Source organism: Monodon monoceros, unplaced genomic scaffold (genome assembly GCF_005190385.1).
Source record: "Monodon monoceros isolate NGI ecotype Baffin Bay Population unplaced genomic scaffold, NGI_Narwhal_1 Super_Scaffold_12, whole genome shotgun sequence".
NCBI classification, from domain to species: Eukaryota; Metazoa; Chordata; class Mammalia; order Artiodactyla; family Monodontidae; genus Monodon; species Monodon monoceros.
In genome coordinates this window covers 127772069-127786392 of record NW_021703768.1, presented here as the reverse complement: position 1 = coordinate 127786392, position 14324 = coordinate 127772069, and the positions used below count along the sequence as shown (strand labels likewise).

General features: G+C 36.4%; 1 protein-coding gene across 2 annotated transcripts in view; it reads right to left on the bottom strand.

Moving 5' to 3' along the window:
* Positions 1-14324, bottom strand: part of G3BP1 (G3BP stress granule assembly factor 1) — a 31162-nt gene that overhangs the window by 8592 nt on the left and 8246 nt on the right. Inside the window, exons 2-7 of one of the 2 annotated variants that reach the window (XM_029216221.1) lie at positions 13748-13784; positions 7385-7497; positions 5292-5373; positions 4647-4820; positions 1720-1810; positions 688-781 (exon numbers count right to left, since the gene is read on the bottom strand). In XM_029216221.1, the coding sequence (XP_029072054.1) occupies positions 688-781; positions 1720-1810; positions 4647-4820; positions 5292-5373; positions 7385-7479 (536 nt within the window). In that variant the 5' untranslated portion in view covers positions 7480-7497; positions 13748-13784. The remainder of the gene's footprint in view (positions 1-687; positions 782-1719; positions 1811-4646; positions 4821-5291; positions 5374-7384; positions 7498-13747; positions 13785-14324) is intronic. The other variant, XM_029216220.1, reaches the window with a different exon arrangement.

Sequence of the window (14324 nt, the reverse complement as noted above, 5' to 3'; positions counted from 1 at the left end):
AAACCATCAGTTGTGATTCAGAATAGTTCTTAAACTTCCACATAAGTCACTTTAACAAACTGCAGATGCTTCCCCCCACCGGAAATTCTAATTTGGTAAGTTTGTGGTCGGACAACAAATCTTCATTTTCAACCAGCAACCCAGGTGAGTAAAGTCAGTCCCATCACCACACCTTGAGACACATTTGAAAGTATCCTTTAAGCACTGAATATTAACATTAAGGGTATCACAGGGCAACAAGTAAATATTAATTTATATTGCTATCCAACATATTTCTGTTCCAGTTGCAGATTAAAAAAAACCTAAGACACAGTCACACATTTGCCTGAGCTAATAAATGAAGTTCTTTATTGTTACTTAACTCATGTCTGAATTTTTGTCAATTTATGTCTAAGTCCTTGTACACCTTGCATCTCAAAAAAAGCACTTAAAGCTATGCCTTGATGTATTAAATACTTGATAACCGAAAAGCAACTGATGGATACTATTTAAGTAGTCCTCAGACTACAATCTATAGTAAACAAGTTATATATTTATGTTACATACCAAAAGCAAAACCTTTCTTCTGGGAAATTATCACTATTTTCTGAGATAATTCTGAGCATTATGGCTGCCCTCCAACAAACAGAAAGACTAACAACTCAAATTCTCATGCAGCTCTGGACAGATGAACAAAGTTTTCCTTACCTGACGGTTTGATCATAGAAAGTTCCAGAATCATCAGGTACCACCTCAGGTGTCTGCTGTCTTTCTTCAGGTTCCTCTACTTCTTCTTCAGATTCTAAATGAGAAAAGAAATTTAACATATTTGTGCTCACTTAACTCACAAATATATTCACTTGCACAATGTTCATCATGATAAAAAAGGCAATGAAATAAGAACAGTACAGATACATAAAAAGATAAAGAAAATTGGGTAAAATCATGACGTAGGCTTTAAGGACAGAATTAAGGCCATCGTAATGTTTGGGTTACAAGCATGGAGTCTGAGGTCATATTGCCAGTAATCCAACGAAGGTTCTGCCACCTAACTAGCTATATGACATCAGGCAAATGACCTCCGTGCATTTCAGTGCCCTAATTTATTAAAAGGAAACAATAGTTCCTAAAATACTTATCTGTAAGGCTGTTGTATTATACAATAAATACAAAGCACTTAGAATTCTGAGTCATACAGAAAACACTAAAATACTAATTACTCTTAGCATTTAGAGACAATTCTCCATGGGTAGCTGTGTTTCTGCATATCTTACAACTGAGGCAATGGCTAATCTTTGTTCCAGACTACCTTTTAAGAATATTTATACAGCAACACTCTCGGAAAACAGCGTCTCTCTCCAGAGCAACGGGCAGGCATGTTTGCTGCCCCATTATAAGGTTTTGGTTGCTGAAACTTAGGTTCCACTCTAGTAATGCACCCCACAGCACTGCAGGTATCATCTAAACTTCTGCAGTGTCCCACGGAAACTATGGCTAAGATGCTACTATTGTTGCTATAATAACCTGTCTACTTCTGATTTAGGAGTTTGATGTCTTCTACCAATATCAGTGAAGTAGACTAACCTATCAGCCTCAAGTAGGTTAAAATCTCCAACCCTTCTTATGCCTTGACAAAAGTTACTAATGAAAGATACAGAAAATTATGAAAACATTCAAGAAACCTACACTCTCTTCAGGTCAATCTGATGCCATCCAAAAAAATTTAGACAAGTAACTTACCTTCCTGAGGCTCAGTGACAAAGCCACCAAAGACCTCATCTTGGTATCTGAAGATATCATTATGAACATAGAACTTATTTGCAACAGAGCCCTGCAATGCCAACAGAAAGTTTTCATTTATTCAGGAAACTTTTAAAATTCCACATCACCCTACACCATCGTTCTCAACTAAAGGCAATACTGCCCACCCCAGGAGACATTTGGCAACTTTGGGAGACATTTCAGGTTTCCCGTGAGGAGGAGAGCTGACAACTACTGAGGAGATGGCAGGGACGCTGCCAGACACCCTACGCCGCACAGGACATCCCCACAGCAAGCAGTCACCCAGCCCCAAATGCCAATAAGGTCAAGGCTGAAAGGATCCCTGCTTTACATTACATACTGTGTGCTTAAAATACCACCAGGTGAATATCCAAAACTGACAAACTCTAAGTATTTAAGATGCCAAAGCCCAGACTTCAAATCATTTCTTGAACAATAAATACATATTACCAATTGCAACAGATATTTTAAAATTCGCTAAATCTCTATCCAAGAATATTGACACAAGCACTCAAACGTGTAGCTAAAAAGGTTTGCCTACACTAGGTATAGGACACAACTACACTGAAATCCAACTATGTCATTTACTAGTCATTCAATTTCTAAGGCTGTTTCTTCATCTGCAAAATGAAGGATACCAACTTATACTTTAGAGCTTTGAATATTAAATGAGACAGTTTATGTAACAATCCATTATACTATGGTAATGTTAAGATCTTCCTCTTTAAAGGCAAAAAAGAACTAAATTTAGAATAATTAATAATCATCCCATGATTCCTTGAATATTTAGAAGTCCATCAACAATTTTAACACTATAGATAATCTAAGCCTTCCTCTAAAAATCATGACTAAAACGACTTCATGTAATTTTTCAAATAGACAACTGAGTTATTTTATATTCAAACAGTAAAATGACAGGGATTTTAGATTCACTACCCTTCAACAGAAAAGTATCTGACAAGTAATGCTAGAGAAAACTTTTAGTCAGCAGGTCCTCTTGGAGCCCCTTCCACACGCTCACACAGATAGGATTCCTTACTCTGTTCATTCTGGACCAGTCGAGAAGGCAGTACAAATGCAATTAATCAACATAAGCCTGTAGTCTTTTCATGAAAAGCATGATAACTAAAAAAAAAAAAACAGGGCTCCTTGAAGTAACAGCTGACTCCAGAACTGGGGTCGTGTCTGGAGCAGGGAGAGTGCAAGGTGAACCTGAAACATCTGTGCCACGAACTGCCCGCCCGCTGCAAAAAAAACCCCAAAACAAACAAACAAAAAAACAGAAACCCGCTTGAAGGGGTTCACACTTAGCAGGTCCTAGGACACTTCGGAAATTAATAAAAAATTAACTAAATCCATTAAATAAAGACCCCATGACAGACAGAAGTAAAGGCAAAGTTCTTTACAGTAGAATGCCAACTAATAAATAAAGAATTAGATGATCACCATTTGTAGCCATCAGAGTAGCAACTGATTCTGGCAAGAATCAATGAATGCTAGAACTAGCGTCTGAAAGTTTGATGAAGAACAAAGTATACGCACAGTCTCAAAGAAGCACCCACAATTTACTTACTAATGAGAAAAGTAAAAGCACTAACTTTACAGTGGCAAAACCTGGTGACCATCACCTTAACTAAGTAATTCTAATAAGGGGCCTAAATGACATCAAGTGCTACCTAATGTGAGGCACTGAAAGACATGTATAACCTAAAACTAATTATAAGGAAATATCAGACAATTCAAACTGATGCATTCCACACGTAATTTGATTGTCCTCTTTAAAAATGTCAACGTCTTGAAAAACAAAAGATTAATGAATTATAGCTGATTAAAGGAGTCTAAAGAGACATGACAGCTGTATGCAATGTGTAATCCTGAACTGAATCTTGGACAAGGAAAAAAAAATTACTATTCTTTGTATTACTGGGACAATAACCAAAATTTAAATATGGACTATAGATGGATAATTGTATTACAAATACTCTAATTTGATAACTGTACTATGGTTATGGAAGAGAAGTCCTTATTCTTAATAAGTGCTCACGGGCTTCCCTGGTGGCGCAGTGGTTGAGAGTCCGCCTGCTGATGCAGGGGACATGGGCTCGTGCCCCGGTCCGGGAAGATCCCACATGCCGCGGAGCGGCTAGGCCTGTGAGCCATGGCCGCTGAGCCTGAGCGTCCGGAGCCTGTGCCCCGCAACAGGAGAGGCCACAAGAGTGAGAGGCCCGCGTACCACAAAAAAAAAAAAAAAAAAAAAAAAAAAAAAAGAGGTGCTCACTTAAGTACTGGAGGATGACTGGGCATAATACCTCCAATTTACTTTTTTTTTTTTTTAATTTTATTTATTTATCTAATCTTGGCTGCGCTGGGTCTTCGTTGCTGCACACAGGCTTTCTCTAGTTGCAGTGAGTGGGGACTACTCTTTGTGGTGGTGTGCGGGCTTTTCACTGAGGTGGCTTCTCTTGTTGCGGAGCACGGGCTCTAGGCGTGCGGACTTCAGTAGCTGTGGCACATGTGCTCAGTACTTGTGGCTCGCGGGCTCTAGAGTGCAGGCTCAGTAGTTGTGGCGCACGGGCTTAGTTGCTCCGCGGCATGTGGGATCTTCCTGACCAGGGATCGAACCCATGTCCCGTGCATTGGCAGGTGGATTCTTAACTGCTGTGCCACCAGAGAAGTCCTCCAATTTACTTTTAAAATAGTTTAGAATTAAAAATGATAGGTAAATAGAAAAAGAATTATAAATGTGTGGACAAATGTGGCTCTAGGTAAGATATATGAAAGAGTACTTCTGCACTATTATTTCAACTTTTCTGTATATTTAAAACTTCAAAATGAACAGTTTTTAAAAAAACATGTACAACCTTTCATTGTTATTTTTTTCATACCTCAGGAGCAAGGACAAAGGTCTGCATGAACCTCCTCAAAGCCTGGTTGTTATTAGAGAGCAAGCCCATCACCTGGACCACCACACCATCATTCAGGGTGGCATGAGCATCGACATGACGGATCTTAGTGTGGCAATTGGTGAAATTTTGTGACATCACTTTCCTATGGATTTCCTAAGGAATCGAAGAAAGAGAATGCAGAATCTCCAAGAACAAAAAACTTTCTAACACAACAAAGATAGAGCATTTACCTGTGCACATTTAAATTACAAACTACACAGACCCCACTGTAATTTGTCTTAATATAGTATATTCCCAATGACACCTTAACCTTAATTATTAAAATTATTGTCCTTAATTAACATAACTAAAATGTTTACAATGGATGACCCCCATGCTAAAACCTATCATCTTCCAACATAAAAGAACTTCAGAATATATCATACAAAATGAACAAAAGTGACACTATAAGCTTTTCAATGATTATCATATAAACCAAGTAGTTACTGAATACCTAAATTTCTAAACAGAAGTTGAGAAATTTCATCTTTAAATATCAACAAACGTATCAAGCATGTATCCGCCTCAATTCTATGGGTTATTTTCTAGCTGCTCAACAGCCTACACGAAGCTTGTTTTGCTTACTTTCTGTCCATAGACTGCATCTGCTGGCTTTCCATTCGAATCCAATCCCCCATGGACATAAGAAGAGTTCTTTCCATAAAATCTGTAAAGCAGAAAGATACTTGTCATCTTCAAGTATCCTAAGACCAGGTATTTACTGTTCATGTTTCAACCCATCTGTCTGACTAGTACATTCTTGGAGGCAGGAATGTATTTTCTTTTTCATCTTTGTATGCAATCATAATATATGCATCACCTACATGTCACAACATTTGCTGAATGGGAATGAATATGGTCAAGGAATTTTTATGAGTCACAAGTTTCAGGTCTCAGGAAAGGATGATCATGTTGGGAAGGATCTTGTAGTTCACGTCAGGAAGGCACCTTAAAATAAAAGTTCCTGTTTTCACTCAAGGAGACCACAGGTAGTCCTGATATACAAGAGGACATCTATACTCTCTACCGACTTAGAGAGTCCTTTTATATCTGAGAATGCACGTGATGAGTTCCCATTAAAAACCCAGTAACTCAGGCAGATAGGTTTTAGGAGTAGTTTTAACAATTTTTGCTGATGCATTAAGAGCTTCAGACTTAAATCTTCATAGCTTTAATTCACCTATATCCTCAAAATTGTCTTGTTTTCATTACAACAATACTGAATTAGGGAAGCGCCAACAACACCCCACCCCAACACACACACAGACACAGAGAAAATACCCTAACTTGGGGATAATCACTTTTAGGATTTCCTGACACTTGTACTCCAAATTAACAATTTTTCACAAATAAGCCCATACATGTCATTCTACATACTGATTGTTTTTTCCTCCAAAAAAGGGACAGATCTGGGGCCTTAAGGATCTCAAAAGTACCTTTCAACTTTCAAAGTTATTAAAAGGCTGCACATCAGCCAGAATCAGTTCACTGCTGGCTAATCCACTTTTCATTGTATCTAAAATGTACCTCAGAGATGAAATGTGAAAAACAGATGTGTTAGAACCAGTAAATAACAATATTGACAAGAAATGTATTTGGTTAGTTTGTTTCAACTCCTGCTCCACTTTAAATTCCAAATGTATGTAACTTCTAAAGGCACAGAATACAATTGACAAAAAGAACAACAAAAGAGGGGGAAAGAAAGGTTTAGGGCTTGTTCTATCACTTAATAGGTGTGTGACTACCAACAAATTTTTAACCCCTTAGTGTCTTTATCTGTAAAATGAAGTTAACTATCCTACAATGCCTTATTAAGAGGTTTTTATAAAGATCAAGAAGAAAAAGGTAAAAGTGTTTTGGAAATTATAAAGCCTTAAAAAAAAAAAAAACACAAGTGATTCTTTCCATTTTCAGAACAAGGACTCAAAATGAATTTTAAAAACATTCTCTTTCACCTAATAATCATGTGGTATCCAATATGCAAACTGGCAAGATATAGAAGAAAAAATCGTTCTGGTCCAACAAATACACATTTTAGAATTTCTAAAAAATATTCTAATAAGTCTACATAAACAAACTTAAGAGCTTTGTATAATGCAGCACTATTTGTAAGAGGAAATAATGGAAGCAACTTACATATTCATCATTAGGGGATTAAAACATACATTACACCTCTGGAAAATAAAACCTCATGGGTAACAAAATTACTGTGATACATGTACTACCCTTGTAAGATGATCACAGATTATCAAGTAAAAAAGCTAAAACACAGTTTGATAAAAAAATTTGCACCTACATAGAAAAACCGTTAGCATATCAACACAAAAGTATGTCATTACAGGAACACTCTTGCATCTTCTTCAATACATTCTTACTAAATAATTCATGATTCACCAAAAACAGCAAAACGGCAAACAAAATCAAGAGCACAATTATTATACGTTTACATTATCAAGCATTACTTTTCTGATAATGTATAGGTAACTTAGACTAATTTTTAAATAATATTTGTATATTCTACTATTACATAATTTGAACTACCATCACTTTTTGGTACTTACAAAGCACTTTTATGCAGTAACCCTAGAAGGTGCATGATGAATAAGAGAATCTTAAGGATTAGTACCCACACACTAAAACGCAGCATTAGATGATGCTCAGGAAAAGAAAGGTCTCACCTGTGTAGCATGTCTGGAGCCTGGTTCAACAGTGTGTAATACTGTCTCACAAATTCCCGCCCGACCAGCAGGGGACTAGGCTTCTCCATAACCATTGCTTTGGTCAATTCAACCTGGAAAAAAAAAGTCAAATATGTTCAACCTGAAAGATCAAGTACAAGGGGAGAAAGGGTCAGGGGAGAAGACTGAATCATTTAGCTGAGACGGACTCATTGACCAACAAGATCACTTCAGCAATTCTTGGGGCTTCCCTGGTGGCGCAGTGGTTGAGAGTCCACCTGTCGATGCAGAGGACGCGGGTTTGTGCCCTGGTCTGGAAAGATCCCACATGCCGCGGAGCGGCTGGGCCCGTGAGCCATGGCCACTGAGCCCGGGCGTCCAGAGCCTGTGCTCCGCGATGGGAGAGGCCACAACAGTGAGAGGCCCGCGTACTGCCAAAAAAAAAAAAAGCAATTCTTGGTTTTTAAAAGGAATAAACACTATAAGAAACAAAACCCACACAGACCAGTGAGGTTTTATATATTCAAATTTACTGTAATCAGATGAATGCTATGGGGGAAAAAAATCACTACGAAGAATTAATTCATCATTATTCCCAATATTCAATTTCCTTAATATAAGAACTTCAAAGGTACATATTGCCAACATGCATCCTATCATAACTTTCCCAAGCCAATAAAATCAATTAAGCATGGTCCACTTGTAATATTACAACATATTACTATGGCAATGTTAGGTTCAAGGGTGATAAATATATATTTGACAATATAGACACATACTATCACATTTTTAGTCAAACTAAATCAGAGAAATTTTTACTCTCTTTAAAAATGAAAAGAAATTCTAAAATGAAAAAAAATAGGCAAAAAGTAACAAATAATGTTTTTACTCAACAAAATAATCCCTACCACCTCAAAATTATGACTTAAAGTATGTTGGAGTGTTAAGGCACCTGGCACACAGTAAGTTCTCAATTACTGTCAGTTATTATTTTTTTAAAAACCCTTTCAAAAAAATATTTGGCATGAGATAATCCAAGTTTTCATTTGAGGAGATAAAATCATCCCGAACTTTATAAACATAAAGGCAAACAGAGGTATGTATAATTAACTACAGTATAAAGGAAAAATGAGAGAAATTGTATTTCAGTTTTCCTAAAGAATGGGCAAAATGGATCGAGTTTGGTTGGTCAATTCCTGTACAAGCAATCTGTAGAGATGATTATCCTCATCTAGTGCATGACTGCATTATTCTTGAATACCTAGACCATTTATTTATTACTTGTTTCACCAGGATCTAAGAAACTAGACTAATAACATCAACCTAACTGCATCCTTTGATACTGTCAAGTAGTCTCATTATAATATAAATTTCTAAATAATATTTTATCAAATATTGCTTCCCACATCCAATCTTTCCATGAAAAATGATGAAAATCCTCCAGGTTATATATCAAAGGTAAGAAAAATAAAAACTTAAGACCACATCTGGAACTTCTCCTTTCCCTTTGAGATTATCTAGATAATTCAAATTAAAAAAAAAACAACTTAGTTTGATTACCATTATCATCAGTGTTTTACTTCAGGTCATTGCCATAAAGCCAAGAAAGTTAACATATTTATACAGTAAATTGATCTTTACCTCATTTGTGAATTTTTTCTTTAACTGTTATACTTCTGAAGCTTGTCAGAGAAATCCGTATTATTAACCGAGTTTCTTTATTAGTTTAACAGTTTAATATAACTGAATATTTTGCAAACTAGGTTCTCAATTAGCATTTTAAAATGTTCCAAACAGATGGTACTTTATTCCAGGATTACCTCAAATAGCCTTGCACACTCCCAAGGCTTATATTCACACTATGGTTCCATTAAGGTGGAAACTCCAGCTCAAGTCTCTCCTTTAAGCTCTTCTATAATAAATATCAACCAATCAGCTCGAGGGAAATGGTAGCAGTATTTAAAAATAATCTTTCTGTCAATTATATCTCAATAATTGAGAAAAAAGAAAAAAATAATATTCCATGTGTGTAAATACACATAGCATTTTAGTGAAAAGAAACCATATTGCTTCAATATTTAAAAAAAAAAAAGGACTGATTCTTAAAATAGCCAAAAGCCTCAAGAATTCTACATAAGTCATGGTCAGATAAAAATAACATTCTGAAAGAAGGCTACAAGCTTCTTTGAAGTCATAAAGTTTCTTACGAGTAGAGACAATTTCTTATGCAACTTTCTAGCCCTAAAACTTAAGAGTGTCTGACACACTCAGGAATAAAAAGCTTTCTTTCATTCATCATTCTCAACACAAGTGGAGATTAGAATTTTATACAAGCAAAACAGACTTCTGATCATCCATTTGTCAGACTGAACTATCAGGTTGTCCAGAATTCAGATTATGACCGTAAATACATTTTTTTCCCCAATGATTAAGAAAAGGCCAAAGAGAAAACTAAGCTACCATGCTTAAAAAACAGAAGCTGCCTGACAGGGAACAGACTGGGAAGGACTGGAAGGGAACTGGCTGGGGTGAGAGGACTGTATGCATTTGGGTGATGGCTATCTGTATACAACTAAAAAACTTTTCAAACTGAACCCTTAAATTCTATAATTTTGTGGTTTGTAAATTATGCCTCAAAATATCTAAATAAAAATGCTTCCACATTAAAAAAAAAATCCTGAAGACAACATAAAATGTCTTAGAATAATTAAGAGTACTGAACCACCCAATAGCACCAGTGACTACAAAATGTTTACGGAAGTTCTTCAGTAATCTAAGACCATACACTGAAAGTTTTCGGAATAACCTTGTCTATTTGATCATCATTCCCAGTAAAAAAGAAAATGCAGAAAATTTTGGCAATTTGAGCCCAAAAGATTTAGTCTATACAAATAGACTCAATCAATTCTCATTAGAAAAATTTTATTTGGTAAATCACCACCCTGAAATCTCCACCTTTATTTCTGGTCCAAACATAAAACAGAAGCTATGAGAAATATGTAAACTAACATCATACCCTCCTGAGAATAAAGTCTTTAATCTCACCCTCGTTCATGAGAACTCTCAATTCTGTCAAACTAAAATAATGAAAGTAAACAAAATCAAATGGCATCATCTCAGAAAAGCTGATGTTTTACGTTACTGATCCACTATGACAATTAGAAACTACGCATACCAATGAAAATACATGCTAAAAATACATGAGATCCTCCCTCATTTATTAAATACTCCTGAAACACTGTGTCCTTTTAGAAGAGGTTTTACAAATTTATAATACTATGGATTCTGGCTGTTCCTTATATAACATCATATGCCAACGGATACATTATTGGTTGGACTATGAAGCATGTACCAAAATCAGAAATAAGAGACAAACTAGATAGTCTTATTATTTTAATTATCAACAGCAATTCCCCCTTCCCCATGCTGATGTGAAGACTGGAAGACTTCCTAAAAGATACATGCCACTCTCCCAAGACAAAGTAAGTTCATTAAACGTTCCAAGTAATTCCAATTTGGAGATCACTCCCTTGCAACACTGCTGTCAGATCTACAGGATAAACCTTTTGGGGTATATATTACAAATCACTCAAAAGTAATATTCCTAAAAAATGATATAAAATTAAATCATTGTGGTCTAGAAAGATCAGTGATGAAAGAAACAGGACCTAGGAAGAATACAGGGGGAAGGAGGAAATCACTCACTTCCACTAAAGTTTACTTTCCATTAATTTTATATCCAAGTTTGTAATATTCTGAATGTCATAATATGCCAAAATTGTACTCCACAAAGGGGACAAGAAAAATACGTTTTAAAAATTATACTTCCCCTTAAAAATTTTTTCAAGAAATACTGAAAAAGTCCTAGTTTAGGGAAAGGGGAAGAACAGAACGGTTCTTGACCTCAAGAAGTAAAGAAAAACTTGGCCACTTAGAAATACTTAAGGAAGCAAAGATAGTAAACACTACCTTCACTTTACCAGTTCTAACTGAACTGGTAAATCTAAGACCAGCAATATGTAACAAATGAACTCTGAAACTGAGTGCTCTATTTTAAAACAGTGAATGAGTATTTGAGATGCAACAAAAGGAAACCTTCAAATTTTCTCTGACCAATTCTCACTGGGCAAAATTCTACCACTACTTGTGCTCCTGAGCTACTAACGATCTCTCTGGTGCCCTCAGTTCTTTAATCTTTAAAATTAAAATTATAACTGCAAGAATTAAGTGTCTGGTAGTAAGCAATGAATGTTAGCTGTTACTATTACTTTTACTATTATAACCATTAACTATAGTGAAAGAAAACATTTCTACATCCCACCATCTTCTGTCACCCAGAAGACTATTTAACTATTTTGCTAGCAAAGTAAAAAGAGGATTATCTCCTGAGAGAATAACAATTTTTCTAGGGCTTCCCTGGTGGCACAGTGGTTGGGAGTCCGCCTGCCGATGCAGGGGGCGCGGGTTCATGCCCCGGTCCGGGAGGATCCCGCGTGCCGCGGGGCCTCCGCGGCTGGGCCCATGGGCCATGGCCGCTGGGCCTGCGCGTCCGGAGCCTGTGCAGCGGAAGAGGCCACGATAGTGAAAGGTCTGCGTACCGCAGAGAAAAAAAAAAAAAAGAATTTTTCTAGAGTACCTTGGACTACGGAAGCCCAAGCACTTAATGTAAAACTACTTTTTAGTGAACTTCTAGGTTGACTTGATGACTGCAGTGGTCTACTCATGAATGCCACAGAGTCACCTGTGTGCCCACAGAATGTAACTGGCCCAATTAAACTGTAAAACCAAATGACGTGCACATCTTAATATCTTAACTTTTAAAACATGCATCACGAAGCTACAATAATTTTAGGTACGTTTATGCTATGTCAGATATAAAAATTTCTGCTCTCTTTAAAAAAAGATAAATAAAGCACTAAGTTTTACTTTTCTGTTAAACACTGCCAAAAATTTATTTTATTCTTAGGCTAGGAAAATGAGTTTGCTGAAGTATTTCTAAAACAATTTTTATCCATCAGAGTCATAAAGAATATTTCCCCTGAGGAAAAACTACAAGAAAATACGAGTCAAAATGTTTATCTCACATTAGCAGCCTAAAAACTGAGAATACTAACCACTCCTTTTTTTTTGGGGGGGGGAGGGTGTTTATGTTATGAAATAAACCATACAAAAAGTACTATATAAAAAACACAAGGTGTAAATACATACAACGTAAGGTTTAAAAAGTATTCACCATTTCATTACCTGTGTTACAGAAAATTATATTTTGTTCCATATAATATATATAAAACATTTTAATGGAATACTATGTACATGTTAAAAAGAATAAAATTCACAGACCTCTGAATTGCTGGAATGTCCTGGGATGAACATGAATTACTTTCAGAATAAAAGAAAAAGAAAAACGCAACAAAGGGTACCAACATCCAATAATTTATGACCTGTTATCTTACATATTCTAGCTCTTAAAACAAAATGATCTTTAAAAATCCCTGTAAGGGACTTCCCTGGTTGCGCAGTGGTTAAGAATCCGCCTGCCAATGCAGGGGACACAGGTTCGAGCCCTGGTCTGGGAAGATCCCACATACCGCAGAGCAACTAAGCCCGTGGGTCACAACTACTGAGCCTGCACTCTAGGGCCCGCGAGCCACAGCTACTGATGCCCACGCACCTAGAGCCCTGTGCTCTGCAATGAGAAGCCAAAGCAATGAGACTCCCACGCACCACAAGGAAGAGTAGCCCCCGCTCACCGCCAACTAGAGAAAGCCCACGTGCAGCAATGAAGGCCCAAAGCAGCCAAAACTAAATAAATAAAATAAATTTAAAAGAAAAAAAAAATCCCTTTAAGTTCACAATTCCATAAACTAACTCCACACTGTGTGATTTTAGTTAGTCCAAGTGGGATACTTTACCAGATCTGAGGACCACAGAACATCTCTCTGTATTTACTAGCAGCAAGTATAGATGGTCCAATTTAAACTTTTTCATGATGCAGGAAGTTTCTATCTGGTTACTTTCTCCCAACTTTCAGGGTTAAGGTCTTAGAGTGGAGCAACCTCCTAAAAAGCTCTTGGCTTCATCTCTAAATCTGTCTTATGATATCTATGTACTTTGCTTTTTTAAAGGATTATATCAGAATATTTTCTGATAAGTTTTCCAGTTTTAGGAAAGATTCGCTTCTGGCTTCTAATAGTACAATTTTTCCAATAGCATCACTTCGTGTTGGCCTTAGGGTCCATCAAAGCAAACAATAAAAGCATGACTAAGGTAGTCTACAAAACAGGAAAAAAAAAGTTTGAGGCAACAGAGTTGATATTAGTTACCTACAAGGAGTGAAGAATGTAATTTTTATACTTTTCTTACCTTATTTGTAAAGCATGCAACATCAATGAGTGCTATTCTAAAAAAAACACACACGGAAATGTCAATACCTCATGTACTAACATAATCACTGATTTGTTTTTACTAGTTGACCCTGATCTGTGAAATATTCAATACTTCCCTAACTTTCAAAATACTCACCTAGCCCAATTTAACTAGACTGCATGGCAACTTTAAAGAAATTCCACATCAATTTTGCTGAAATTCAGAGAAATGTTAAAGGTGCTTCTTTTAACTGAGTCTAATAGAGCTGTGAGAATTTATGTTCCAAGAACAGGAAAGCATTAAGACCAACTATAATCCACCTGAATTTTTAAATAGTTGAGATTACTCTTTCTAATAATAGCAAAATAGCAAAATGTCTTAATAACTCAGGATCTGTTAAGTGCCCACTGTAAATTAAGAAAAAGCACAGCATCATACTCTAAGAGATTAATATGCAGAATGGATACAGAACTCCCACACAGATCATTCAAACAAAGAATACCTGAGAGAAAAACAAGCAAAGAAATGGAACAGGCAACTCTCAGGAAAGTAAACGGGCAACAACAAAAGATAA